This window comes from Chelonoidis abingdonii, chromosome 17 (assembly GCF_003597395.2).
Source record: "Chelonoidis abingdonii isolate Lonesome George chromosome 17, CheloAbing_2.0, whole genome shotgun sequence".
In the NCBI taxonomy this organism is placed as follows: Eukaryota; Metazoa; Chordata; order Testudines; family Testudinidae; genus Chelonoidis; species Chelonoidis abingdonii.
The window spans coordinates 6289915-6316376 of record NC_133785.1 but is presented as its reverse complement, the minus strand read 5'-3'; the positions used below and the strand labels follow the sequence as shown (position 1 = coordinate 6316376).

Sequence of the window (26462 nt, the reverse complement as noted above, 5' to 3'; positions counted from 1 at the left end):
AGTCCTGCCTACCCCCATCCTCCACCACTGCTTCCGCCCCTTCACCCCAGTCCTGCCTGCCCCCATCCTCCACCACCGCTTCCCCCCTTCACCGCAGTCCTGCCTACCCCCATCCTCCACCACCACTTCCTCCCCGTCACCCCAGTCCCGCCTGCCCCCCATCCTCCACCACTCCCCCCCGCGTCCATCACCGCCTCGTCACCCCCAGCCCAGCCCCGCGGTATCTCACTAGTCCCAAACGCAGGTGTCCCTGTTTGGCGCATGCGCATTCCCCGCCTCCGGCCGGCTATCGGCCCACCCCCACACGGCCCGAAGGCGGGGCCGCGCCCCCTGCCCAGCCCCAAGCCGGGCTGTCCGGACCCACCTCGCAGCGGAGCAGCAGCAAGGTGGGTCTGTCGCCCTCGCCGCCCCCTCCCCGTTGGCCGCCATCGGGATCCAGCCCCCCCGCAGCTGGCCCAGCCCCTCCCCTCTCTAACCCCGCCCCCCGCGGCTCCCCTCATCCCAGGCCTAGCGCCAGCCCCCCCAGGCTTGTAGGTCCAGCTCCCCGGCAGCGGGGGCAGCATCTTGTGGCTGCTCCCCGCCCCCGGCCAGCGCTCAGCCGGCAGAACTAGCCCCCCCTCCCTGCCCCAGGCTGGGCAGGGGCAGGGTGTCCTTATGCCCAGGGAAGCCCCAGCCTGTGTGGGCAGGGAGGTGTGTACACAGGGGTGCTGTGGGTGCGCAGGGCATCCAAAGGGTTTGGTGATAAAAAGCCAGGGCCAAGCCATGTGCCTTCTCCTGGTGCTAGGAGCCCAGCCTGGCAGGCAGGGTACTTACCTCAAGCCTGACTTGTCAAATCATTCCCTGTACATCCGCCTCCCTGGGCGGGGGGTTGTCCCTCTTCAGACAGGCAGTGGGAAGGATTCACCCAGTTAGTCCATCAGCCCCTCAGCCTGCCCTGACAGTTTGTGGGGGTTGGAATCAAACAAGCGCACAGGTGCACGCACGTACATACTTGCCTGCCTAGGCATGGTGTATGAGCGCATGGACTTGTGTGCACACTCACGCACACGCACTCACATAGATGGAGTCTGATAAAGTAGCCAGTCATTGATCAGTTGCTTTATTGGGCCAAGCTGTGGAAAGTCTAGTAGTAGAAGGCAATATAATAGATTTTTTTCCCCATTTCTAGATTTAAGGATTCACAGAAGTGACAGATGGCTCATCTAATTAAACTTTGACTGCTTTGGACAGTCTAGTTTTAAACATCCTAAATGTGTGCCTATGTGTGTATAAGTGTAATTTGAGGTTTTGTTCTGTGCCCAGGAAGGCAGAGATCAGCAAGAAGAATGTGCTTGATAGTCCACTTCCTAGGGAAGCTGCTGGGCTTTGCTCTTCATAGCTGAGGTAAGGAGATGGGTTCAAGAGCATTTTGGTTAGTGAAGGGTATTCAGCACCAGCAAAAAGCATTAAAGAGCAGTTACACCCAGGAAAGTGACTTTAGATGTGCCGTTGTGCAGCTCTATGTTTATTTCAGTGACATCAAGAGCAAATGTACTCAATGGCTATGTTAAAAGATTTATTTTGACTTCTAGCACTGTTAATTCCACCTGGGCTTCTAAAAACAAACTCTACTTTGTGGCTGGCAACTCATTACCAGGAATAACCATTTTTCAGCTGACTTTTCTGAAAGTGGCTGACAATTTTGTTGATGAAGCAAGAGTCATAGTAGGATCCTGCTTATTCTCCTGAGGGCCATAGAGTACTGGCTGGCTCTCTGGGGTTTAATAGGAACACAAACATTTGTTTGTCATTCAAGTTAGCACACACAATGCTGTAGTGAATTAGACACACACTGAGCAGATCTCTTGGATAAGGCAGCACCACTTTTATATGATCACTTTTCAGTCTATATCTGTACTTTAAATTGAAACAGGCTGTCCTCTTCAAAATCTGACATTTTCATTCCTTCTCTTGGCAGTTAGTTCCTAGAGTTAACCAATACTTATTTTACCCAACTCTTTTTAGAGAAACAACCTTTAGTCCCTTCCTCAGTTGAATTTGAGATGAAGAATATGCCAACACGTTTTTCTTTTCATTTTAACTCACTCCTAATAGTAGTTGTTAGACTCTGTTTCTGTTTTTGCCAATAGGCTGATCTTAACACTTCATTTATTGGATGAACAAATAAATAACAGAGTGATTAGCTTGCATGTTTATGATGTAGAGTAATTGTTTTTCTTTTGAACAGCTCCCTTGATTATTATTTCTTAGAAGGAACCATCTGTTTTCAAGAGGCCTGCACCTCAGTCAGTGAAATTGGGCACCAAGTCTGTGGAGTAATTAATCCCAAAGTAATACGTGTGAAGTAAGCCAAGTGTCTGCAGTTGCTCTTTATTTTGAAGCAATTTTCTCCATCCAGTTTTTGCATCAAGAGTTTCTGTAAAACCTATATGGTGGCTCTGTGTGTTAGACAGCATGGGAAAAGTAAATGAGAGATAATACTTGAGTCTTCAGGGTCAGGCACTGTCAATTTAAGATATAATTAACTAGTTCGTCCTTTCCTATAATTGGCTTTCTTGGTTGGCAGCATAAAACTACTTGGATAATATTTCTTAACATCTGTTTTAGTGCAATGTCTAACAATTGTGAAACTGGTTTATTATACTGTATTGGTGACTTTATATAATCGCAAAATATGGTGAAGGCTACAAATAATGAAGGCTTGATCATGACTAAAAGCTCTACAGTTTGACAGTAGAATAAATTCCATGGGTGTTGGGAAGGTGGAGTTTAGTGGGATATGTAGAAATTAAAGACTTGTGAATGGTGTGCAGGATCATTTTTCAGATGGGAGTATAGTCTGGGGGTTTATGGATGAGGAACGTTGCCGAAGATTAGTATAATGCCATGAACAGTGGAAAAAGCAAAATGATTTTCTTTTAAAAAGACACTTTCAATTCAAATGTCACTCCTGTCTGAAAATGTTTTACTGACAATTGATACAAGTAACACTTCATGCTATTACAACTAAAAGATAAAGGATTTTTTCAGTGTGTGCATTCAGCTGCACAGTTATGCTTCTAGTCAATTTTCTGTCTTTCTTTTTTGCTACAGAAAAAGAAGTGAGAAGTACTGTAAAGACTGGAATCTGTAATTGTAAAACCACAAAACCTTGGCAGGGGAATTTAGGGGCATGTGTAATACATGAAACTGTTAAACTTTTTTGATAGTGAATAAATTTTTAAGTTTTTAATATTAGCTGTTTGATTCTTTACAGATCTAAAAATATTTCTGTATAACACATTCTAACCTATAGTAATACAATGAGGCAAGAAAATGTAGTTGAACTTGTTTACTTTGTGCCAGCTAAAAACTGGACACTAAGCCATCAGGTTATTGGTTCACAGGCTTGTTTGTCCTCTAAGCTATATATAGTATGCTGAACTGCTAACATCTGTTTAGAGAGAGATGACTCAGTTGGTGATAGACATCAGTAAGTAGGTCCAGAAAGTGGGATGAGAAATGCGTAGTGCTCAGTTGATTTAACTGCCTAGGATTGTAATCACACTTCTTTAAACCATTCACGTAACGTTAAAAAAATTGTGATGTTTATGGCATTTTGTAAATCAGAATATTAAAATTCATGCAATTGCAGAATAGGTTTGCTAATAAAATTGAGATTTGTAAACTCGTGAGATAAATAGTATTCCCAGGATGTCACTTCTCATGCTGGATTGAGACCAAGTGTACATTGGAGGCCACATATGATACACATTTATATATATTTTTAAAATGGAAGGAAGGAAGGGGATTTTACTAGGCAATTAACATATAAATTCAACGGAAAGTTAATTGGGCAACTAAACCCTGTGCAAATTAACTTTGGTGGACAGGACTGCAGAGATATAACTTAAACATCTCATGCCATAACCAATTCAGTTATTGCCAGCTGAATGAGAATGTAACCTGAAACACATACTTTGGAGCTTTCTTGATTTATAGCATAATACATGGGTTCTCCACTCAGTAAAAGTAATAACGTTTCTTTGTTTCAAGTAGAGTGGCCACAGAATTACAAAGATACCAGGCTGTTTCTCTCTTACTTTACCAAAAATTTAGTGATTTCAAGTCCTTCGCTTCTAAAAGTATGGCCAATCACCACCCTTTGTTTGAGATCAATTACTTTGTCATTGGCAAAAATCCTGATTGTGGAGCCAAATTGTAGATGTCTATTGTATATTCTGCACTCATTTCCTGTAGGAGATAAGAAGAAGAACAGGTAGCAGAAATATGCAATGTGTACCACCAAAAAGGATTTTCCCCTATTGTATACATTTATATAAGTCTGTGAGTCCAGACACCCACCACATACTAGTCACTTTCCAAATAGAGGAAGACAGTCCTTGCACTTATACAATGTAAAGTGTGTGTCTATTTATGTATGTATGTATTATGTTTAGGTTTGCTTTCATAGTAGGTGACACTGCAGAGTACAGGAACTCCTACACAAGGAATTGTGACTCACTAAGAAAAAAACAAATTAGATTATGCGTGATCTAAGGAAGAAGCACATCAATTAAAAGTTGAAGATAAGATGCACTGCATTTGTATCTTTTTAATTGTTTTATATCTCTAAGTATGCTAATGAACATTTGGAAGATTTTTCCTGGTTTTTATACCTCCTGGCAGTACTCAGTCTTAAAGCGGGGGGCGGGGGGGAACCTGCTTCAAGGACAGAAATTCCCCTAATATTTTTTCTGTGCCTCATTAGTGTAGTATGTTTTGAAGGGGGACCAAATCACGTTGTGTCCTCTTAATACTTTGATCCTTTGTTTGAGTGTATGAGAATGATGCTTGCAGATCATTAAACTCTTTCTGGCCAGGTACAAAAGGTCGGAGTGGCATAATGGGGCTCTAAAAGCCTTGTATCTGGTTGGAGGATGGGGGGAGGATTCCCCTGGTGTAGGTGTTGTGGAAGATAGCTGTAAGGCTGTCTTCTGAGGCTTCTCTTGCAAATCATGACATGAGGGTGAGAGGCGGGGTCAAGAGCAGTGTGTCAGAGCCCACAGCACAAAGTGTTTTGACTAATAGAACAGCTCAAGAAGACAGCTTTAATTTAGGTCCCTAGGGATATATCCAAAACGGTTTAGCAGATACAATCTTAAATCTAAAATTCTAGATACAGAAATAAGAAACCCATTCAGTTCTCCATTACTTACAGATGTTTGAGTCTCCCCCTCTTCCAGCCGTTACTCGTCAGCAAATCTCCAACCCAGGTCTTTGTGATGGTACTTTCAGTCCAGCTAAGGCTCTATAGTGGGGGTTCCTAATCTTTTACCTATCATGAATCCTTTTTTGGCTATCCATGAACTTGAAAATTTGTTAGTATTAACCTGAGTCCCTAGTCACAGTCCTCATCCACCACTATGCTGTTGAGATACCTCAGGCTGAAAGTATGTTCTGGGGATTAGCCTCACATAAATCAGATAGATACTGAGAGGCAGCCCGCACAACACATGCTTATTATCGAAAAATTAAAAATTAAAGGCTTTTGCAGGCTGACCAGCTTTTCTGCCTAATAAGTTAACTTGCTATGAGTCTGAGAACTGAGACATTCAGGACAAGATTATGGATTGTAACAGAAGAACAGAGCCCATTTATTACAGTGTTGAAATAAGTATAATTGAAAATAGAATAAAAGCAATGCATTTTTCACAACAGACATTTTCACTGAGTTTGATTTCTTCCATTTTTTCATAATATATCTTGAACCACATATAAAACATATCTCTTCTAAACAACATCAAATGAAAATTTTGGAACTTTTTATTGGAAAAATCTCCGAAGTTTATTTCAAGAATACTTGAGCGATTATAATATTTGTACTATCACACTGAATGTGTTGTTGCTGCTGCTAAGACAGTAGCTATTGTACTCTAATGTCTACGTGCTCTCTGAGTTGATTACGTAAGTGTCAGATGGCAGAGTTGTGATCTAAGTGAGGGACAGTTAAATGCTAAATGTTTTAGAAATTTCAAGTTGCCAAACACAGACCTAGGAAGTCAGTGTTGTAATTAATCGTAAAGTATTCCTGTCACTTAAATATTATTACCCCCTTTTAGGGATGGGGGAAATTGAGGCAGAGAGGTCAGCTGATTTGCCCAAGGCCACGGACTCAGTTAATGTCAGTGCAAGGATTAAAATGTTGAAGTTCCTGGCTTTCAAAGGCTATGTCTACACTACACATCATTAGCAGCTACATGCTGCAGTGAAAAGCAAGCTGCATCTTCATTGCATTGTGTAGCTACATGTAAGTGAAAGGCTCTGACAGAGGGGATGCAATGGGGAAAGGCTGAGCCTGTTTCCCCACTGCCACAGCCTTTCCCTGCTGCTGGAGTCAGTACTCACCTGAGCTGTGCTTCAGATTCAACACTGCTGTTTATACCTGTCCTAGGGGGCTACAGAGATATGTATACTATACTCTGCTGAAAAAAAGCATAATGTAGACATATCCAAAATGGGACTCCTCTTGCACTGTACTCAGTTCTAGGGCACGGTGACTGTGGTGCAGGGTTGAGGGAAGAGTGTGGAACTGCAATGGGTGCAGGTGGAGGAGGGAAGTATCTCTTCCTCCCGTCCCCATCCCAGGACCTGGTACAGAGACTGAATTTTTGATTAAATGGGGAGGTTTTAGTTGCGACTTTCTTTGTGGTTGAGTCCTCATAGCTAAGAACAGATTTCCTAGAAGGTGTTTCTCTTACAAGACTAGTTTAGTCACCCTTACCAATCACAAGTTTAAACCATTGTATACTCATTATGTAGTCACTCAGTACAACTCTCCATCTTTAGAAATATCCTTTGAATTTAAATCTTCTTGCTATTGTGCTACACCATCTCATATTTACAACTTCCCCTTTGGTGACAGCTTTAATTAATAGTGAAGGAAAGGAGAAACAAGAGGAGGGAATATGGGAAGATAGGACTGTCTGTAGAGGGACAGGGAGAATCTTTAAAAAAAGATTGTACTTGATAGAAAACTTGAAACTGTATTTGTATTGTTTCAGATTATACATTTATCCGTTATCACTAAGAATACATGCAATTTCTGAGTGGAATAATACATTTCAGACGGAGTGGTTGGCATGGCCTTTGGTTGCATGTTTTTAGCTTACAACTGCATTTTATTGTGTGTTGTGTGTGTGTGTGTTAGAGTACAGGACTGAGAGTCCAAGCTGGGTTCTCTTTCCTGAGTCCTGACTCTGCCCGTGGCTTGCTGTGCCAACATAAACTGGATCCAAAATTAGAAGCTGTAAACAAGCTTTTATAAATCCTAAAACAAATAAAAATGTTTCCCCAATATTTGAAATAATAATAAAAACACTTGTTTATAAACCAATACTGCTAAACATCTCAACATTAGGAAGCTGAAAGCAAAGCTGGCTTCATTGCTTTTCATTGCCCAAACAGAGAGAAGCAAAATGTAAATAAAGAGCATAGATTAAATTTCCAAAGCTGACTCGGAGATTTAGACACACAACTCCCATGAAAATTAATATTAGCTTTGAAAATCTCAAATCTAAACTGATAAGTAGATTGGATCTTTAGTGTTAGTAATAGATAACGTGTGTGTTTATAATGCATGATAATTTTAAGTTCCCAGTGTCCCTTAATCCTCTCTCTTTGACTTTCTCCCTCTTATAAAGCATTTTGACATTCTTAAATAAAGGTACAATGTGAGAACATAATATTAAATGCGGTGCAGTTCCAGTGCAGTGTGTCGTATCTTATGCTTTAACACAAGATAACTTAAAAGATCCTGTAAGTACCACAGTATGGCACCAAAAATAGATTTATTTTCAATGAGTTATATTATTTGATCAGAGTGACACCTAGAAACTGTGAGGGATACATATCTTATACATGCCAGGAATATAATGGAGACAACAAGACATTTAAAATAAATCAGACATTCATATTTGTTCAGTTCTCCTTACCGTAGTGTATATTTGCATTTTCAGGACAGTTTGAAGCTTTGATTCTGCCTGTTTAATTGTATTATGGAAGTGCGTTAACTGTGGTATTAACTGTAGTCAGAATTTTTAAACTTGCAGTTTTCCATTGGTCTAATGAGATAAATTAGTTGTCTGGGGGTCATGGAAAGGTGAATGTTAAGCCTTCTGTAATGCAGCCCTAAGACAGCATAGACAGTTCTAGTCACACTAGTTGCCAGACATCTAGTGACCAGGTCCTGTTCTACTTACCTAAAAAGCCTGTTAATGTGGCTGCATGTATGGGATAGTTTGGTAGAATTTTCCAAAGTGCTTAGGATTCTTTTTTTGTTTGTTTAAATAGTAACTGCTGAGTTCTAAAGGCTTCAGGAGTATTACGATAATTCATTTGCCTGTGGCTGTGCATTAATTCTTTGAAAACAGCAAATAACAGCAAACCCAAAAAATAACTCCTCAGCTGGCTCAAAACCTTGTAGCCCTAATGAAAATAGAAATGAAGTAATAATTGGTTTGAACAAATAGGCATGACATTGAACCATGGAGCTAGTTAAACTCTGGCAGGTTACTAGGGCAGATGGTTCTAGTAACCTACCTTTAGTACTGAGGAATACAAATTTAGGAAGTGCTAGAGCAATCTAGTAGGTCATAACTTTTGCAAGTGGACAGAGCAAAAGGGCAAGCTCTCAACTGGGCTCCAGACCGCCAACTCTTGAACCGTACTTGGAAATCAACAGGCAGCCAGCACTAAGTTATGTTATCATTAGGAAAAGTAATTATTGAAGTGCTCATTAGCTGTCATTTAAATATTAAAATGTCAAAGTTTCCAAAATGCATCAGTTCTCACTAAGAAGCTCATCTGAATGTTTAGAAATTACCTATCTTTGCCTTAAATTCAATTTTAAAAAAATCTCAACTACTTATTCTGTTTCTTCTATATTCAACTAAAAAAATCAGCTTAACTTCCATCGTTTCCCCCACCCACAAAACACTCCATAAAGATATGTAATTTATTTACCAAGGTTGTGGGTGCTGAGATTTGAAATATCTGACATGCATACTATACTAGCAGGTGTCAAACAGTCATGTGTGGAGCCACTTCTGCAACAATTGTGAACCATGTGTACTTAAAACAAGAGCTGGTAGTGTTATTTGTGTGTCTTCAGTTTTTACTGTTTTCAAGCCTAATCCTGCTTAGCACCTTCAATTCCCAGTGAAGTCAGACGGGTGACTGAGGATGCTCAGAACCTGGCAAATTTGGATCCATGAAGTAGTGACAGTCTTGTTAGTTACAGCGAGGGTCCCCATCTTGTAAACACTTAAGTACATGAATAATTTTACTTACCTAAATAGCTTCATTGACTCCTAAGGGACCACTCAAGTAAATTAAGTTTCTTACATGGTTAAGTGTTTGCAGGATAGGACCCATAGAGACTGATTTTTCAGATGTGCTGAGCTCCCACAGTTCCACCTGAAGTCAATGGGAACTGGAGGTGCTCAGTATTTCTAGAAAATGAATCTCAAAGTGACATACTAAAAGAGCAAGGGGACATGTTATTAATACTTTCTAAAGCGATTATTTTTGAAGTGTAAAAATCTGATCTGGTCAGATTTCTAAACAACAAAAGAACTTGGTTCTTATATATTAACTATCTACAACTTTTAATTTTTAGAAACTGTTTTGTAGCTAGAATTAATCACACATTTGAAAGAGCCACAAACACAATTTTGCCACTCAAATAGTTAATACTATTTTTATTTTTTATATATATGGCATCTCAGTTAACTTACCAAGTTTCTGACCTTAAAGTTCGAAATAATGAGCCTCTTCAAATAGTTTTTTAAGGAATTAGAGTTTACTCTTTAACTGTATTATAGAACGTAGAAAATATGAAAATGAGCACTATTAACTTCCTTAGTTAAAGGCCTTATGATTTTGCCTCTCAGCAATTTATTCTATCATCTGATTTGTCACTACTGTCTATAGCACCTTCAGTCCTAAAAATATATTTTAATATGCATGTTAATTACAGGGAACATTACAAGGGAGCAGAATGAAATTATATGTCCTCCAGAATCTGTCAGTTACAAATAAATTACAAGTATGATTAGGGCATCCCTCGTAGTGTGTTAATATACTTCAGTCTTCTTTTGTCTGCATAAATTTTAGGTACAATATCGAAAGTGATAGCAACAATTTGCTGTATGGTTAAAAACATTGACATGTATTTTTGAGTTATGGATCATTTCACTTAATATTTTTCAGCTACAAAAGGGAAAGGAATTGCAATGACATAGCCAAGAGGCTTAAAAAATACAATTAAAATAACTTTTTCCCTCCTGGTAAATATCTATTGCTTACTCGGGCAGTGAATATTTGCCATTGATATTTCTAAAATAAAAAAATTGACTGGACATACAAAATTATAGTTTCTTCATGAGACACAAAATCCCTGAGGGGTGGAAACAGTGGATTTAATGGATTTCTTTTCTCCCTCTGTAATTAACAAATGAAACATTTGTGAGTCAAAGTTGTTTGGTCTGATAACATAATGGAGTGCACCAAACTTACTTTTCACAGAGGGTGGTTTTAATTGTCATGTAACCTTTTCCTTACTTCACTTTCTCCAAGGACTATACTATCAAACCAATCATTTTTGTAAACAGTAATATTTTTACCATATCATTTTTTAAGAAAATAATATTTAACTGGAAAATCTAAAGAAGAAAAAGCAAACTTGTGAATAACAATGGGATATATTTTTTAAGCGACCTCAATGGGGCCTCTAAATTGTGGATGCAACTTTCCATGACCAAATTTTTATTTTCATGGCTGGGCTTTTTGCACAGTTGTGCTTGGATTTGTACAAATTGGATATTGTAATTAGCCATGAAAAAACATAACTTGAATGCAAATTCAGTTTGTGTACACATCAGTTTTTGTGTTTGCAAAAATAACATCTGTGAAAAATAGCATCTGCAATTTAAAGTTTGGCCCTATCGCTCTCCTTATATGAAGCTTTGCATATAGGAGCAGCTGAATTTTTTTCATCTCTGAATTTTACTAATTCCACGGATGTTAGCCATCATAAACAGTTAAATCTGATCAGAAGAATGTTTCTAAAAACAAACCTAACAATTTAGCTCTGTTACCAACTCAGTGTCTCCTCTGGCCAAATGAAGACAGGTCCTTAGTTGACACACTATTTTCCAAGCTTAATTGGGTTGTAGGCTTAACCCTTAGAACATTTGTATCCGGATCACTTTGCTTGCGTAAATAAAGCAGATCTCCCTATCTCCAAGAAGCTTGTGTGAAAATAGGCTACTGTGTTTTTAAGTAAAGAGGAGGGGGCAGAAAGGGGTGCCATGTTATGGTGAACTTTCAACAACTGTTACTTGCATTGCCAGCTTTTTAATAAGAGCTGCGAGTATCAGTGGAAACCTTTTGTATTGTCAACTAATGTTCAGTGGTTGAAATGAACTTTGTAAAATAGAGCAAAATATTTCCCATACTGTATATTCGTTAGTTGTTTGCTGATTCACTCACCCCCCCCCCCCCCCCCCCCGAATCCATATAGTTAGGCTCTTCCTGCTTTGATTAGGTATACTGTCTTCAGAAGCACTTGTTTTTTCATGTTGTTGTAAACATATAATATTTAATCCCATTAATTTACACTAGCTATACCTACATTAGTTATATGCTAGGCTCCTATGTTAAAATAAGAAAGAAAATATTAAAAGAACAGATGAGATACCAAAGATTTGAGCATGACATTATTAATTGTGTTTCAAAATTGATTTATTACAGAGTCCTCGTTTAATGTAACTTCATCTGAAATTATCTCTACATTGCCAGCTCTGTGTGCTTCAGTGGTTAACAAGCACATCTTATAAATACCTACCAGAAATGACAAACAGGTTTTGCTGGACAGTAGTGGGAGCGAGATGAACAAAAGGAAGAGGAAAAGGATTCTCTTATTAAAATATCAGGTTTAATGTAGCCTGTTTGCCTCAATCCCTTTAAAATCTAAACCAGACACAGAAAGCAGTTTATGGAATGATTATCTGCATAGTCCCTTAGGTATTGCACATGTAGTCTTAGGGGAAAAAAATTGATTCTTATTGGCTCCTCCCACATTACCCTTACAAATCCAATTAATTCTAGTAAAAACTGCAACAACATTTAGGATTCATTTCTATAAATGGGTATTTTCATACAACACAGTATTTGTGCTTTGTCAAATCTGCAGTAATGAAGGGATCAACAGTCACCCAATCTTTTTTCTGCATAACAGGTAAGGCGTTAAACTGAAAATATTGAAATTGCTTGTTAAAACTAATTTAAAATGAGAAGCTAACTCTCTCCGGTTCTGAGTGTTTGAAATTTGCAAAGGACAGAACTTTATATTCATTTGACATTGCTAAAGTCCAATTTTAAAGCGTGTGCACTTGTGAGCATAGTTATATTAAAATTCAATTGTGTATAGCATTCCAAGCTATAATGACAATCCAATTCACTCTTCTGTATGTAGTTCACCATGTAAATTAGAAAAAGAATAGTCTTACTAAACATGAGATGCAAGATTAATAATATCTGAGTCACCAGTTTTGTTTGTAGAACAGTTAATGGATTCACTTCTACCCTGTTCCTTTATAATTCCCAGTAGTAATTATTGGCTGCCAGCCTGTTCAAGGTAGTTTAAAATAAGGTCTGTAAACTATCGTGCTAGCATTTACTGAAGAACTCTGATAGTGAATTAAATAATACTAATTAAATCAATTGTTAGACCTGTCCATCAGTTTAGCATGAAATTTCTTGCTATTTAATTTATGCCCACCTTCAATTAATACCCAGGGCTGCGACACCTACGCAGTGTTCTGCTGTCTTGTATGTAGGCTTGGCAGAATTTGACTTTTATTTTATATAATTTTATTGGATGATATTGATATTTATTTTTAAACATTTTTATATATTTTATTGATTTAAATTTTCACACTTGTGGAAAACTATGAGGAGGGCATCAGAAAATTATTTAATGACAGACATTGAGATTCAAAAAGTTAAAGCTTTATGAATGATGAAGACACATGGTCAATATCACATGTCAAAATATGCAAAGTAAATATCTGTAATTAAATCAACAAATTATACGTATTTTTACTATTCATTTACTAGTCTATTTGTAATAAGCCTAATTCAAAAGACTAAATCACTGGATTTTAACTCTTACGTTCTCAGACAGTATTGTTTTTTACTTTGCCTGTTTGTTTGTAAATTTCAGTTGACATCAGTAGAAATATTTTTTGACAGTGTTTGTGCAGTGAAGTTGGTGTTTATCAACATTTACCCATAAAAATCTAAACCTTCCAAACCTAATTATATGCTTTTGTTCCTTGTGTATGTCTATGATATACCATAAGCAGTCACAGTCCTGTGTAAACACTATGCTTAATGATTAAGTCACATTCAGTTCTTACTGAAACAGATGGTGAATATTGTTTTTCTGTTTTAAAAAAAAGTCCATGGAGGGAGGTACAGAAGTAACATACTGGTCCTAATCCTGTTCCCTTTTAAATCATTGGGTGTTTTGCCACAGGTGTAGGATCACCTCACTGTGTAACTGTCATATGGCTAGTCTATATGAAAACGTGTGGTGTTGTTACCTTGACCTCCATTTCTCCCCCTCACCGCCCATCTGTTTTTCATCCACCTATTGTGTCTTGTTGCTAAGCTAGTTTGAAAACTCCTTAGGGAATAATATTATCCCTTTTTAAATTGTCATCACTAGTAATAATGCAATATGGAAATAAAAACATTACTTCTCTGAGCATCTTTACCAATTTGTACTAATTTGTATTATTTCTGACGATGTTACGTTGAGTTAGCAATTCTATTATAAAATTTGCCTCCTTTTTTTTAGTGACCTATACTTCTGGCTGAAAAGTCTTCTAATTGGCTACTTGTTAGCATATTTAAAAATGTGTTAATGTCAAAAACTCTTTATTGCATATTTTAAAATACCTGATTTAAAAAACTGAATTATGACAAGTATAACTGTTTCTTATATGTTGGAGAAATAGGGTAAAAGGATTTTTTTTTTTTATGATCACGTTACTGTGACTTACTTTTTACCAGTGTAGGTTAAAGAATCATCTAAGGTTACTATAACTCGGGCTTTCTCAGCCTTTTTCTTTCTGAGGCCCCCTCAACATGTTATAAAAACTCCCTGGCCCACCTGTGCCACAACAGCTGTTTTCTTCTGCATATAAAAGGCAGGACTAGCATTAGGGGTAGCAAGGAGAGCAATTGCCCAGAGCCCTACGGCACAGGTGGCCCCGCAAGCTAAGCTGCTCAGGCTTCGGCTTCAGCCCTGAGTGTCAGGGGCTTCAGCTTTGTGCCCTGGGCCTCAGTGAGTCTAATTCTGGCCCTTTTTGGCGGACCCCCTGAAACCTGCTCGGGCCTCAGACCCCTGATTGAGAACTGCTGCTATAACTGAAAGAGATTAGAGAAAACAACATTTAGAGATTTGAGAAGAAAACTTTGTGCAGTTTACAGAACTTTGTGTTGTTGCTTTCATTCCTTCCTGTATTTTGGCAGGTAGGGACCTGATCCTGAAAACACTTATCCACATGACTAACTAGTCGGGGGAGTAGTCCCATTGGCTTCAGTAGGGCCAGAGTAATTACTCATGTAAGATATTGTTGGCAGGAACGGGCTAGATTTTTGAAAGTATTTAGTGCCTAAAGACATAAAAACATGCCTAATGGGATTTTCAAAAGGGACTAGGCACCTATAAAAAGCAACAAAGAGTCCTGTGGCACCTTATAGACTAACAGATGTATTGGAGCATAAGATTTCGTGGGTGAATACCCACTTTGTCCAATACGTCTGTTAGTCTATAAGGTGCAACAGGACTCTTTATTGCTTTTTACAGATCCAGACTAACATGGATACCCCTCTGATACTAGGCACCTATCTGTATCTTTAGGCACCTACTTTTAAAATCTGACCCTTAGATGTTTTTGCTTATTGTTTATGTATGAAAGATGACAGGGAAAAGCATAACCACCTTAAAAAAACAAAAGCAGGAAGATATGGACGTATCCACAAAAACCAACAGAGGGACTGTGGGAGATATGTACTGTCTGATACTACTGTTCACTCATTAAGTTGATTAGACTTCAAGTTCATTGTGTCCCTTTTATATTGAGGTTGAAAATACTGACTTTCTAATACACAGAGATTTTAAAATTGGCTACTAACTATGGCCCTGATATTGTAAGTACATGAGTAGTCTCACTGAACTCCATGGATTTACTCACATGTACAAAGTTACTCACAGGCATACGAGTTTGCAGGACAGAGGCCTTTAGATATTTATTTAGTTCAACAAAAATATGATAATGAGCCTTACTATGGGATTACTGTTCATGGTGGCAGCTGAGTTGGAAGAACTGGAGCCCTTCTATTCTAGAAAAGAGAAACTTGTCTGCAAGTTTTGGAAATCGGTTCTGTAAGAAAAGGCAATAATTATTTGTATTTTTATGTTAACCATATTAATTACTTGAGACATAGTCTTGTTCTCTCATTTCTTTTAGTCAGTGCAATTCTTTTCTGGCAGCCAGAATGTCAAACTTTATCCATTTTTCTCTCCTTCATTCTCAGGCAAATACTCTGCACAACACCCAGCTTAAACAACATCTGGGCACCAGGCAGACCTCCCAGGTAGCAGAGATGAGGGGGGAAGGAATCTTCTTCCACTCAAGGGCAGAGTGACAGCAAAGCCAGTCATGGGACCTAGAGGAGTAGCTTCCATTGCCTGTGTGGTCCTTCCTTCCACCCAACAGACATAGAGGTGGAACCACCAACCTCTTTCTTTAGCCACATGTATTGTTCCTTCTGCAGACTGATAATTGTAAATAGGAAGTCCTCTTGTCCCTCTGTGCAATCTCTCTAAATCTTGGGTCCCCCTTCTCTCCCCCCGACCCCCGGTGGCACAAAGTAATCACACCGCTTCCTCTGCAAGAGAATTGTCTCTCTGCACTAGTGGAGTACTAGACAGGTTTTGTCCTATGATGTGTAAGCCAGACTTCTTGTGCTACATGGTTTTGCTGTTGCAAATTTCAGAGACTTGGAAGTACTGAAGAGCATGGAGTGGGAGAATGACAGGTAGCGTCTTATTGGATCATTATCCTAAATGGATCAATGCTTTAGAGTATCCAGATTCATATGTTTGGAACATGCAACATTTTGTGGCTGTTACTGAGAAATAGCACTGAGAAGCTTTAAGAGATGCTTTTTCAACGCCTAATGAAAGCCGTGGTGCTATAAAATGGAAAAAAAATGCTGCTCACAAAAAATAGTGTCTAAAAGAATACCTGAAGTTCTACTCAAGTTGTTTTTAGCTTCTTCAACAATTCATTTGTTGTTAATCCAGTTCTATAACAAAAATAACTGAAGGATAAAGAGCTACGTTTTGTAGTTTTTTTAAAAAGACTCTGTAGGCAGGAACACATTGAATGACTGATTTCAGAGTAATGATATAAATGAAAAGAGGGAGTTTCACAAGTTAATAAGATATGGTGCAGTGACATGAAGCTAAAAAATTATTCATTTTGGCTAAGTAATAAGAAAAGTCTTAACAGCAAGAGACACTGGGCAGTGAAAAAGTCTTGCCAGGAAGGTGGCTGAATGTCATCAGGGCACATATTTAAGAACTGGTTCAATAAGGTATTAGAGAGTGGTAGAATTAGGTCTGCAAAATGCACGATGTAAATTTAAATGAACCTGATAGTTATTTCACTCTCAGCTACTCTAGTTCAATTCCAGATGACTGCTACTCATCTGTTATCAAATACATATTGCAAAATTTCATATAACCCATACTCTGCCAGTTTATTAATCAAAGATAAATCAGCACAATACAGAAAGGAATGTACATTACCCAGTCAGGGGAACAGCTTTGTAGTAATCATAGGTTACTTCTCCAGTCTGTCTGTTCCATAGTCTGAACACAATTCTACTTATACATATACACACATACCCTTGTTTATAACAAATAAAACATTCCACAAATTTCACTGTATTACCAGGCCTTACACATCTTCTGTTTAGCCCCGTCCATGTTTTGCGAGACAGAGAGACATCTATACTAACCAAATCTTGTACAGATAATCATCCATACCTGGTAGATGGTGCATATTTTGCAAGCCTCCGAGCGTACATTTTATTTTGTGACAGATTCTACATGTACAAAAACAGAGATTTTAACAGTTTAACTACTAGTAGTTTTCCACAGTAAACTTAATGAGTACAAACACAAAGCATTCCAGTAATGATACATTTTACTTGTTTCATGTTAGCTACTTAGTTTAGTTGCATTACACACTTTATCCAATTACCCTTGCAATTACCCTTGCAGTTTACATATTTTAATTAATACATTTGTTTGTGAGAGTTGATTTCACAGTCTAAAGTAAAATTCTATTCCTTATGTAGTGAAACTACCACCTGCAGTCTCAGCTCTATAGGATACATCTACACTGTATCTGGGAGCAAGCCTCCCAGTCCTGATGCACAGACTTGTGTTAGTGGGGGCTCATGCTAGTGCACTAAAAATAGCTGGGTAGATGATACAGCTCAGGCTCCCAAGCTTGGGTGGATGGGCAGGCAGGCCTTACAACCCAGGCTTCAGCTTGAGTTGCAACATCTACACAGTAATTTTTAGCATGCTAGTGTGCCCCCCCACAAACACAAGTCTGGTCTGGACCTGGGCTGGGAAGTTCACTCCTTGATGCAGTGTAGGCATATCCCTAATTTCTCAAGGAGTACTTTTCCACTTCACCTTTGGTCTAGCCCTATAGAGCATAATGGGATTTTGGTTCAGTTCAGTCAACAAAAGTGTAGATCAGCATAGTGACCAAAGCCAGCCAGCCAAAACTTATGGGTCCTTTTTATTTGAGGATCAGTTTTCTTCAGGTAGGGGAGAAAATATCTGCAAAATCTATACTGACTGGCAACATGGTACGAGCAATAAAATAATTGTCTTTGGTGCAATATTTCCCTCAGTCTTTGGTATCAGACAGTGTACCACAATTCAGGAGCCATTGTGTCCTTGGGCAATACTATATTGCTGTCTCCTTCAGTTAGTCAATAGGTATATGCTATTACTGTACTATAGTTCCATTAGCTATGTTATTTATGCAGACTTAATGGCACTGTAATCGGTGGTCGATATGTGGTTAAATATATGAAGATGGTAGATCGCCTAAGATGCTGTTCCCTGTCTGTCTATCTATAAATAAAACCATGTATCTGAGATTAAAGACCTCCTGCTTTGCTGTCATGGCAATAGAGGTGTATGTCACATGGATAATGTAGATAATCTGATTACTGTCATAGCATGATTGCCTCAAGACCTGACTTTATTAGTTCTGCAAGAGAATTAGGAACATGGCCTAAAATAACATGCTGGTTGTTTGTTTGTTTGTTTTTTTCTCTAGCATGTTCCAGGATTGAGTGTAAAATATAATGAACAAACTGGTGAATAAGGACTTTAAAGAATAAAACTATATTTTAAATGAAAGAAACAGAAAATGCTAATCTCGTTCCAGAAAACGCCTTCAACTTTGATCCTAACTGCTTAAAGAAAACTGCAGCAGCTAAACAGAGAATCACAAGTCCCTAATTCTCTTTCCACTCTCGTGCCATTTATAAGAATCAAGTGAGCAGTTGTTACTCAAGCACTAGTTTTACTTTAGCACTGTGCTTGTTTGTGTAGCAATGCAAAACAAAATCCGTAGCCTGAATCAGTTTACTGTATATACTTACAATACTGCAATGTTAAATAGTACTTCCTGTTCCAAATCACAACACATTTCCTCACTGTGAGCCACATTTTGCCCTTGTTCCAAAAAGAGCTATTTTGCTATTTAAAGTAAGCATAATCCCACTTAGCTTGTTTTAAAAAAAATAAATGCAGACTGAGTATTGCTCACATTACTGAATTCAGAATAACTGTCACGTAGTAAATTCAGCATACTCATGTTTGAAATGAAATACTACAGGACTTCTAAAATAAAGAAAATATTGAAGTCCACAGCACTGCTCAAATGGGAAAGAGCAGTAGGATTTGTCTGGTTTCTGGAAAGGAATTTCAAGGATGTCCAGTTCCTAGGTAAAAAAATTCCTTGGCAAATCAACCAACTCTTATTGCTTTATTATTTAGAAAGAGTTCATTAGCCTTCTGCAATTCTGTAGCTACACAATTTTCTGCAATACTGATCTTTTCTTATAATAAAAGAGATCCCCGTCAAACGTAACTGAAGTTAATTCTTAAAAAAATATGAAATAGTTTTGGAAAACACACCTTCACCTGAGTACTTTTGCCAATTTTTGCGGTTTTACCACCATGTTTTTTTTTTTACTTTATTTTACCGTATTATATAAATGATCCACACAAAATTGATTGTATGGTAAATGTGCAAAGTACTGTTATATGCACTCCCCTCAAACAAACAAACAACATATTTTCCTTTAACCTCAGTTACTGTACTCGCATATGTTAATTGTAACAAAAGCAAGTACAAATTTTCAGACAGAAAACTTTCCCAGGTACGATTAACTTGACAGTGTCCCTGTAGCGTGCATCTGGAAAATACACTGTTTGTTTTCCATTCTCCTTTTGTATTTGGATGAATTTAGAAACTATTTTTGTATGCAAATTTGTGCCATTTATCCAACATCTAGAGAGTTATTTTAATTGTTAAATGTATTGTTCAATCGGCTGCAGCAGAAATAATTTGTGTGAATCAGTAGCTTGAGTTAAGTAGCCTTCTAGCTTGTGGTTAAATAGCACTAATAGTAAGATCTCCTATTGTGATGAGCAGTTTCAGTGCCTGCATCACAGCTAGATGTTCCCATTATGGACTATGAACAAAAGAGTTCTAAAGAATCAAAATGTGTTGAAGAACTAAGACTTAGTAAGTCTTAAATGAATCCAATGCCAATGGAAATAATATTAAAAAAATTAATGTATTTAGTAAAGGCACAAGAATAAAGTGATCAGATTGTCATTAGAATTTGACACACACATTTATTTTGTCTCTCACAATTAAGTATCAAAACATTAGGTTAAAAGAAAATTTTATAGGTTGTGAAGTCAAGCATTTGAAATTTAGAAATGCCAGATTTATGGTTGCCCCTGCAGCCTTGTTCTTTCATTCTGTGCACTGAGTAAGGCAAAGGTCCTGTGGAAAAAACAGTATATGATCGTGTAGTTAAAACTGGATTGTAATGGGCTCATCACAGCTGTATGCAGTGGGTCCTTGTCTTGCAGGCAGGAAGTAAAGGGGTTGTTGCCCATTTTTAGGCTTCCTCTGCAACTAGTACTAGAGAAGGAGGAAAAGGGAAAATGTATCTGATGGAGCAGGAAGTGGCTGGACCAGACATGTGGAGTAACTACACTTCCAGGTGACTGGAAGAGAAGGGTGGGTATTTATACCCTGGACAGTCTGGAGAAGCCACCTTTCACTGGGATTGGTCTGGCAGTATCCATCATGCCACCCATGGAATCTGAAAAAGGACTGGGTTTCTTCTTGATCCATCGTGGCCCTTATGCTAGTTGCCCTTTTTCTTGGGGATGGGAAGGAATTTTTCTCTTGCTGCCAGATTGGCCAAGATAGGGTATTTTTTTTTCCACCTTCCCACAGCAGGACCCGGTAGGGTGGGACATGGGGTTAGGTTACAATATCGCAACTTACTATGTAATATTTGGGACAAATATCCAGTGCAGGTACTTGTTATGGAAAGGCTATGGTCATTGGATCAAATGGATTGGAAGGGGATTTAGAGGAATGCAGGCTGTAGGGGAGCCGAGGAAAAGGATTTGGGGCTCTGACATCTGGTCCAATGAGAAGTCAACTCCCCTCCTTTTCTAGCCCCCTTAACCCTCATGTGAGGGGAGGGCAGTGGGGGCCCAGCAATGGGATGCCTGGGATCAGGTTGGGAAGGGACAGGGCTGACAGCAGCCCTCAAAATTAGGTGTAAATTATTAAGGAAATGATGACCAGCTGCACTGTACAACTTCTTGCTGGATACGCCAGATATTTTAAGTGAATAAAGTCGCAGCCTAATTAAACCATGTCCGTTTCCTCCTGTCTTTCCTCTGGCATAGCCGGACAATGCATACTCAGAAAGGAGATCAGCCATTTTCCAAATTTTCAAGTGCTTGACTTAACAACTAATCACGTTCTTTTAACAGTTTTTTGGATGTAATTTCCAGGGGTGGTGTTTTTGTTAGAGGAAAAAGTTAAAAATAAAATTCGAATATGTACAATTCAACCAACATGCACCATCATCTGGTGTGAACCCTGACCATCAGCACTGCAGTGCAGACTTTGGCCTCTTGAGTTACAGGACTGATTGTAGTAGGTGGCAGCAGGAGGAGGGGAGAGGTGGTTGGCTGGCTCCATATTCTGGGTCCAGGGGTGACGGGGGAGAGTCTGACCCAGTCTAACAATCATTCCTTCCTCCCACCACAGTTGGTACCTCCAGAATGGAGAATGGGATGGCCAGAGGAGATAACAAGAGGAGTCCAATCTGGCTGTCTCTTTTCCCCTATGGGGAGATTGGGGGACTCTTGCCCCCAGGTCATTCCCTGGGGATGGAAAATGGGATGTCTTGGTCCTGTGCTGGATCAGGGAAGCCCAGCCTGGCTTGACTCAGCTCTTTTCCCCCTTCCCTCCGTCCTGCCACTACAGCTGCGCTGGCAGCTCCCAGGCATTCCGAGTGCAGCATGAGATGGTGGTGATGCTGCTGCTTTAAACAATGGATAACATGGACCTAAATCTTTAGAATGTGTGTGTGTTCAGTTATAATTTTGGCAGGCTGCCAGAATTTTCCTGAGGAATGCAAGTGAGAAGGGAGATGGTGATTTTTTTTTAAACAGTTTACAACTCAACTGAACCTGAATGGAACTTCATGAGACAAATAAAAGGCATTTCTTTAGCGTGCGGGCTTTCCCCTTGCTGAATTCCAGAGACCCAATGCAAACAGTGAAAATGTTAGCACTTCTGAAAAAAGGGCACAAGCAACTCTTAAAATGAAAAATGCTGGGCTACCTAAATATAGCTGTCAGCTACCCATATGATGAAGGAATTTGCTGCTAAAACAACAAAGTCAAGGGTCAGCGTAGAAAACATTTCATATACAGGTAACCCTAACTTTTTTTCTTCCTTATAATGCAATGCACTTCTTGGCATCCTTGAAGATTCTAAAGGCTTTTTGTTTCTTAAGATGCTTTCACTTACCTGAAGGTACACTGTGCCTGATTCTTATTGTCCTGGAAACACAGAAAAAAAGAGAAGATGTGGCTTAAGTAGGCTTCGACTGTATTAACCCATCTGGGAAGTAACTGGCAGTAATCCATGCAATATTTCCTTCCTTAATCACTTCCACCTGGTAGAGGGTTGCCATCAGCCCTCCACAGCTGGTCATTGCTGGTACCCCACTGCCCTCCCTTTGTATGAGAGTTAAGGGGCTGGGGAAAGAGGTTATCTCCTTGCTGGAGTAGACATTAGGAGCCCCATCTCTGTTCCCTAGCTTTCTTAGGGGATGCTTCCCCATTAGGTCCACTTCTCATTCTGGTTTATCAGGGAACCAGACCCCCTATGGAATGAGTACCTGCACTGGACTCCTGCCACACACAGGCACCAGCAATTAGCATGACTGCCTCCTCCCCGCCAACCCGATTCCCAGATGAATGGTAATTTCCTCTCTCATGTTGGCCAGAAATATATCCTGTCCTCATCTGGCAGGTCTACCCCATTGTCACTGAATAACAGACGTAACCAATATATTTTCGTGGGTAGTTACCAATCCTCCCCTTCCCCTCTTAAAGGATTTACTACCCTTCTTTTTCCATGCATCCACACAAAGCACAGCCACCTTGAGATTGAAGGAGTTGCATTTGCACTAAAGCCATTTTACACTGCTCTGTCATTAAAGGGACCTTAAAATGGGTGTAAATGTAACTTATGCCCACTCTAAAGACCCTTAACAATGCCAGAGCAATGTAAAGTGGCTTTAGTATAAATGAGAACCAGGCCCATTGTCTTCATTGGGGATACTTCTGATTTACTCCATCATGAAATCAGACAGTGCTCCAGTTTGATAAATGCACAGTGAGGATGTTTTAAGTCCTTTGAATTTTTAAAAAACAATTATACAAAAATATGCATAAATTAAACAGTGGGCAAGGAAAAACAAGCAATTAACACCTTACAAACACACAGCCTTCTCACTTCCACAACACCTTCTTAGTAAATTTCCTGTACGTTGAGGCAGCTTACTTAGTGCTGTTGAATCCCAAAAACATTGTTGCAGAATTTGGTACTCAGGCTTGTCTGCATGGGAAAGTTTTACCTATTCTACTGATATAACCTCCTCTGTGGATGCTCTTATTCTTGTTTAAAAGTGCCTTTTTATTTGTTTAAACCACTTCCTAGCACACGTAAGCTAAATGAGAAAAAGATACTCCAACACGGGGATAAGAGTGTCCCTATGGGAGTTTATACTGGTATAACTATCGGTTTAAATTCACAGCTTAGGTTATACCAAAAGGCCCTTCTCCACATTGTCGAGATCTCAGATACCAGTCTTCTAAGTGGAGCACTGTCCTGCAAAATATGGTATCCATAATTGCCAACATGAGGTTTTGAGGCCCATCAGCTGATTCATATGCTTAATTATGGTGATTACACCTGCTGTTATAGATAACTGCACACATTAATGGGTGTCTCTTGAAAAATACAAAGTAATCTAAAATTGTAAATATGAAGTTTCTGATCCAGAAACAGTGCTACTACAATGATTTCATTAGCTTCTCCTGGAAAAAAAGCATTCTTGCAAGATTTCTGTTCTACAATCTTGTGTTTACTCTAGAGATGGCAGTGCATTGAATATTGAATATTCTAGGACCTTTGTTGAATGTGTAAAAGTAGAGAAAGAACTGACAGGGATTTGTAGGTGATCTTAATGCAAGACAGTCTCTGTTAGCAAGAGTCAGGCTAGCTGTAACCCTAATAACGCGAGATTTGTAGAAGCGAGGATTGTGTGAGGTGAGTGGAAAAGAACTGTGTGAGAAGTTGTTTCGACCTTGTGTAGATAATATGTAGATAATATGAAATGTAGACTGGAATCTCTTAAGTGAGAAAAACAAGATATCAGGATGACCTATGTATAAACAGAATGCAGCTGTTGCTTATTATTGTCTGTAACAAAAGTAAAATGCTGCTGTAATTGTTTACCTGTTGAGAGACCTGTCTAGGAAGGGGAGACCCTATGTCCTACTGCACTCTTTCCCTGCTGTAGCTGCTAAACAGAATAAAGTATCTGATTCTGCTGCACCCAACCAAAAAGTGAGAACTAAGTTTTTCTCCGACAAATGACTCATTCGTATAAAGGGTCCAGCCCTGAAGTCCATACTCAGCAGAACTCCAAAACTAAAATTGCAGGATGTATGAGCTTGAATTTTCTGGGACAATCTGTCACTTCCTGCATTTAAATCCACTGTGTAACAATGAATGTTACGGCCAACATCTAACTGCCCAAGGCCTCTGTCTCACTCTATACTGCATGTAACTTGCTCAGCTATATTTTTATAATGTGTAGCTATCCTCCAGTGATTTTTTTTTAAGTCTCCCCTGATATATGTACAATCAACATGTTGCTGTTTCAACAGGTACTGCCATGGCTGCAGGGGTCTTGCTGCGAAATGAATTGCCTTATTGTTCGTTGGTAAAGAGCAGTGCATATCTTTCAACTATGAGTTCAGGTAATCATTTCTTTAATATGCCCTTTAAAAGGAAGTTTAGATGAGTTTTTTGAAAAGGAATCATCTCTAAAACATAAAAGCCATATACATCTGTTATGGCTCGGTTGTGGAGATAGTGTGTGTGTGTGTGTGTGCAGTACAAATAATTCAGTGTGTTACTCAAACATCACTATGACGAGTAACCACCTTGACATGTTTCCCTTCCATTTCGCTTTCTGTTTCTATTAGGTTATAACTTCTTATGTACAAGGACTGTCATCTTTTGTGTTCGGGACATTGTGGGGTGCCACAAAAACAAATAATAAATAGTAACAGTTTTTACAGGCAATAATTATGATTCATCACTTTGGCTGAATACTTCCAAATGGCACTGAAGTCAATGAGAGAATAATGGCATTTTGCCTTCCTCAGTCTCACCAACTGCTCGCTGCACTATAACTTCCTTGAATTTGACATATATAGAAGAAAAATGTTACTGACTTATGAAGATCCATACAGAATTACATCTAAGGAGGCAAAATAACTGATGAGCTGAAAGTTTGGTATAGTCAATGGATGTAGCCAGCATTTGAACCATCTCTAAAAAAGAATCCCCTTAATCACAAATGATACTTACACCAATTATTATCCAAACAAAAATAACTCCTAAAATTCCAAACGTTAAGATAATTGTAAGGCCTTAGAAACAGATTCAGAAGTTAAACTAAAAAAGCCTATAATCACCCCATAACAGACACCTCAAAAACTTACCTTAGCAGGCCTTCGGGTCTAGAAATCCACTTAATTCAAAGTGCTAGTGTTCCTTTTTTGAAATCAATAGTGGCATGCCAGGTTTTTAAAAAGGGTTTGTAGATAGCAGTAGCCCAATGGGACGAGGGGAGTGCTATTTTCTAACCCTCAGTTAGCGTGCGATTGGTTGAGAAAGGCATGGCTTGGTAGCAGACAGTCATGGGCAACAGCCACAGAACAGGCTTTAATACTGCCTCTCCTTCCTGACATCAGCATTAGGGTTGCAACAGGGTAGCAAAGGCTCTTGGGCAACAGTAGCACCCAAAGGAACAGATTTTAGATGTTCCTCTTCCCTCCTGCCATCACTGGGAAGTGATAGGGCTGGGAGCAGCACCAAACCTCTCTGTGTGCCCTTACTAGGCAAGTGGCACATCTGTTCAAAATCTAGTAATGTCCTTTCTGTCTGCACCTAGAAGAAAGAGATTATTGCCTGAGGTTTTTTAAACTGGGAAAAAACACTTTTTACCTACCCAGTTTTGTCATGCAAGTTCCACTTCAAGAGGTATCGACTTCCATTGGTGTACGTATGCAAGTCCCAATGACATCAGATGGTAATCGCATATCCAGATTGAGAGTAGAACATGGCCCTAAGAGAGTTCAACAGGAGTAACATGCTTATTGGGTCAGGTTATACTGATTTTTCTTCTGTCTTTTATTTTCTCTACCTTGCGCGTCAAGATCTATAAATTGCACTCTAACAGAGAAGTGACAAGATGACTATTATTTTAAATGTTTTTTACAGTCCTTATGCCATGCAAGTGACGGTTTGACCCTGTGATTTTGAGAGTGCTGAAATCTTTCTGGCCAGCACAATCTCCGTCTTTAGCATGGAAGCAAAGAGAGACGCAGCTCA

The 26462-nt window shown here is 39.1% G+C and overlaps 1 protein-coding gene across 2 annotated transcripts in view; it reads left to right on the top strand.

Annotated features, from left to right (window-relative positions):
- The first annotated feature begins 303 nt into the window (after positions 1-303).
- Positions 304-26462, top strand: part of PTPDC1 (protein tyrosine phosphatase domain containing 1) — a 47572-nt gene continuing 21413 nt past the window's right edge. Inside the window, exons 1-3 of one of the 2 annotated variants that reach the window (XM_032799619.2) lie at positions 304-386; positions 1303-1383; positions 24728-24820. In XM_032799619.2, coding sequence (XP_032655510.1) covers positions 24736-24820 — 85 coding nt within the window. In that variant the 5' untranslated portion in view covers positions 304-386; positions 1303-1383; positions 24728-24735. The remainder of the gene's footprint in view (positions 387-1302; positions 1384-24727; positions 24821-26462) is intronic. The other variant, XM_032799620.2, reaches the window with a different exon arrangement.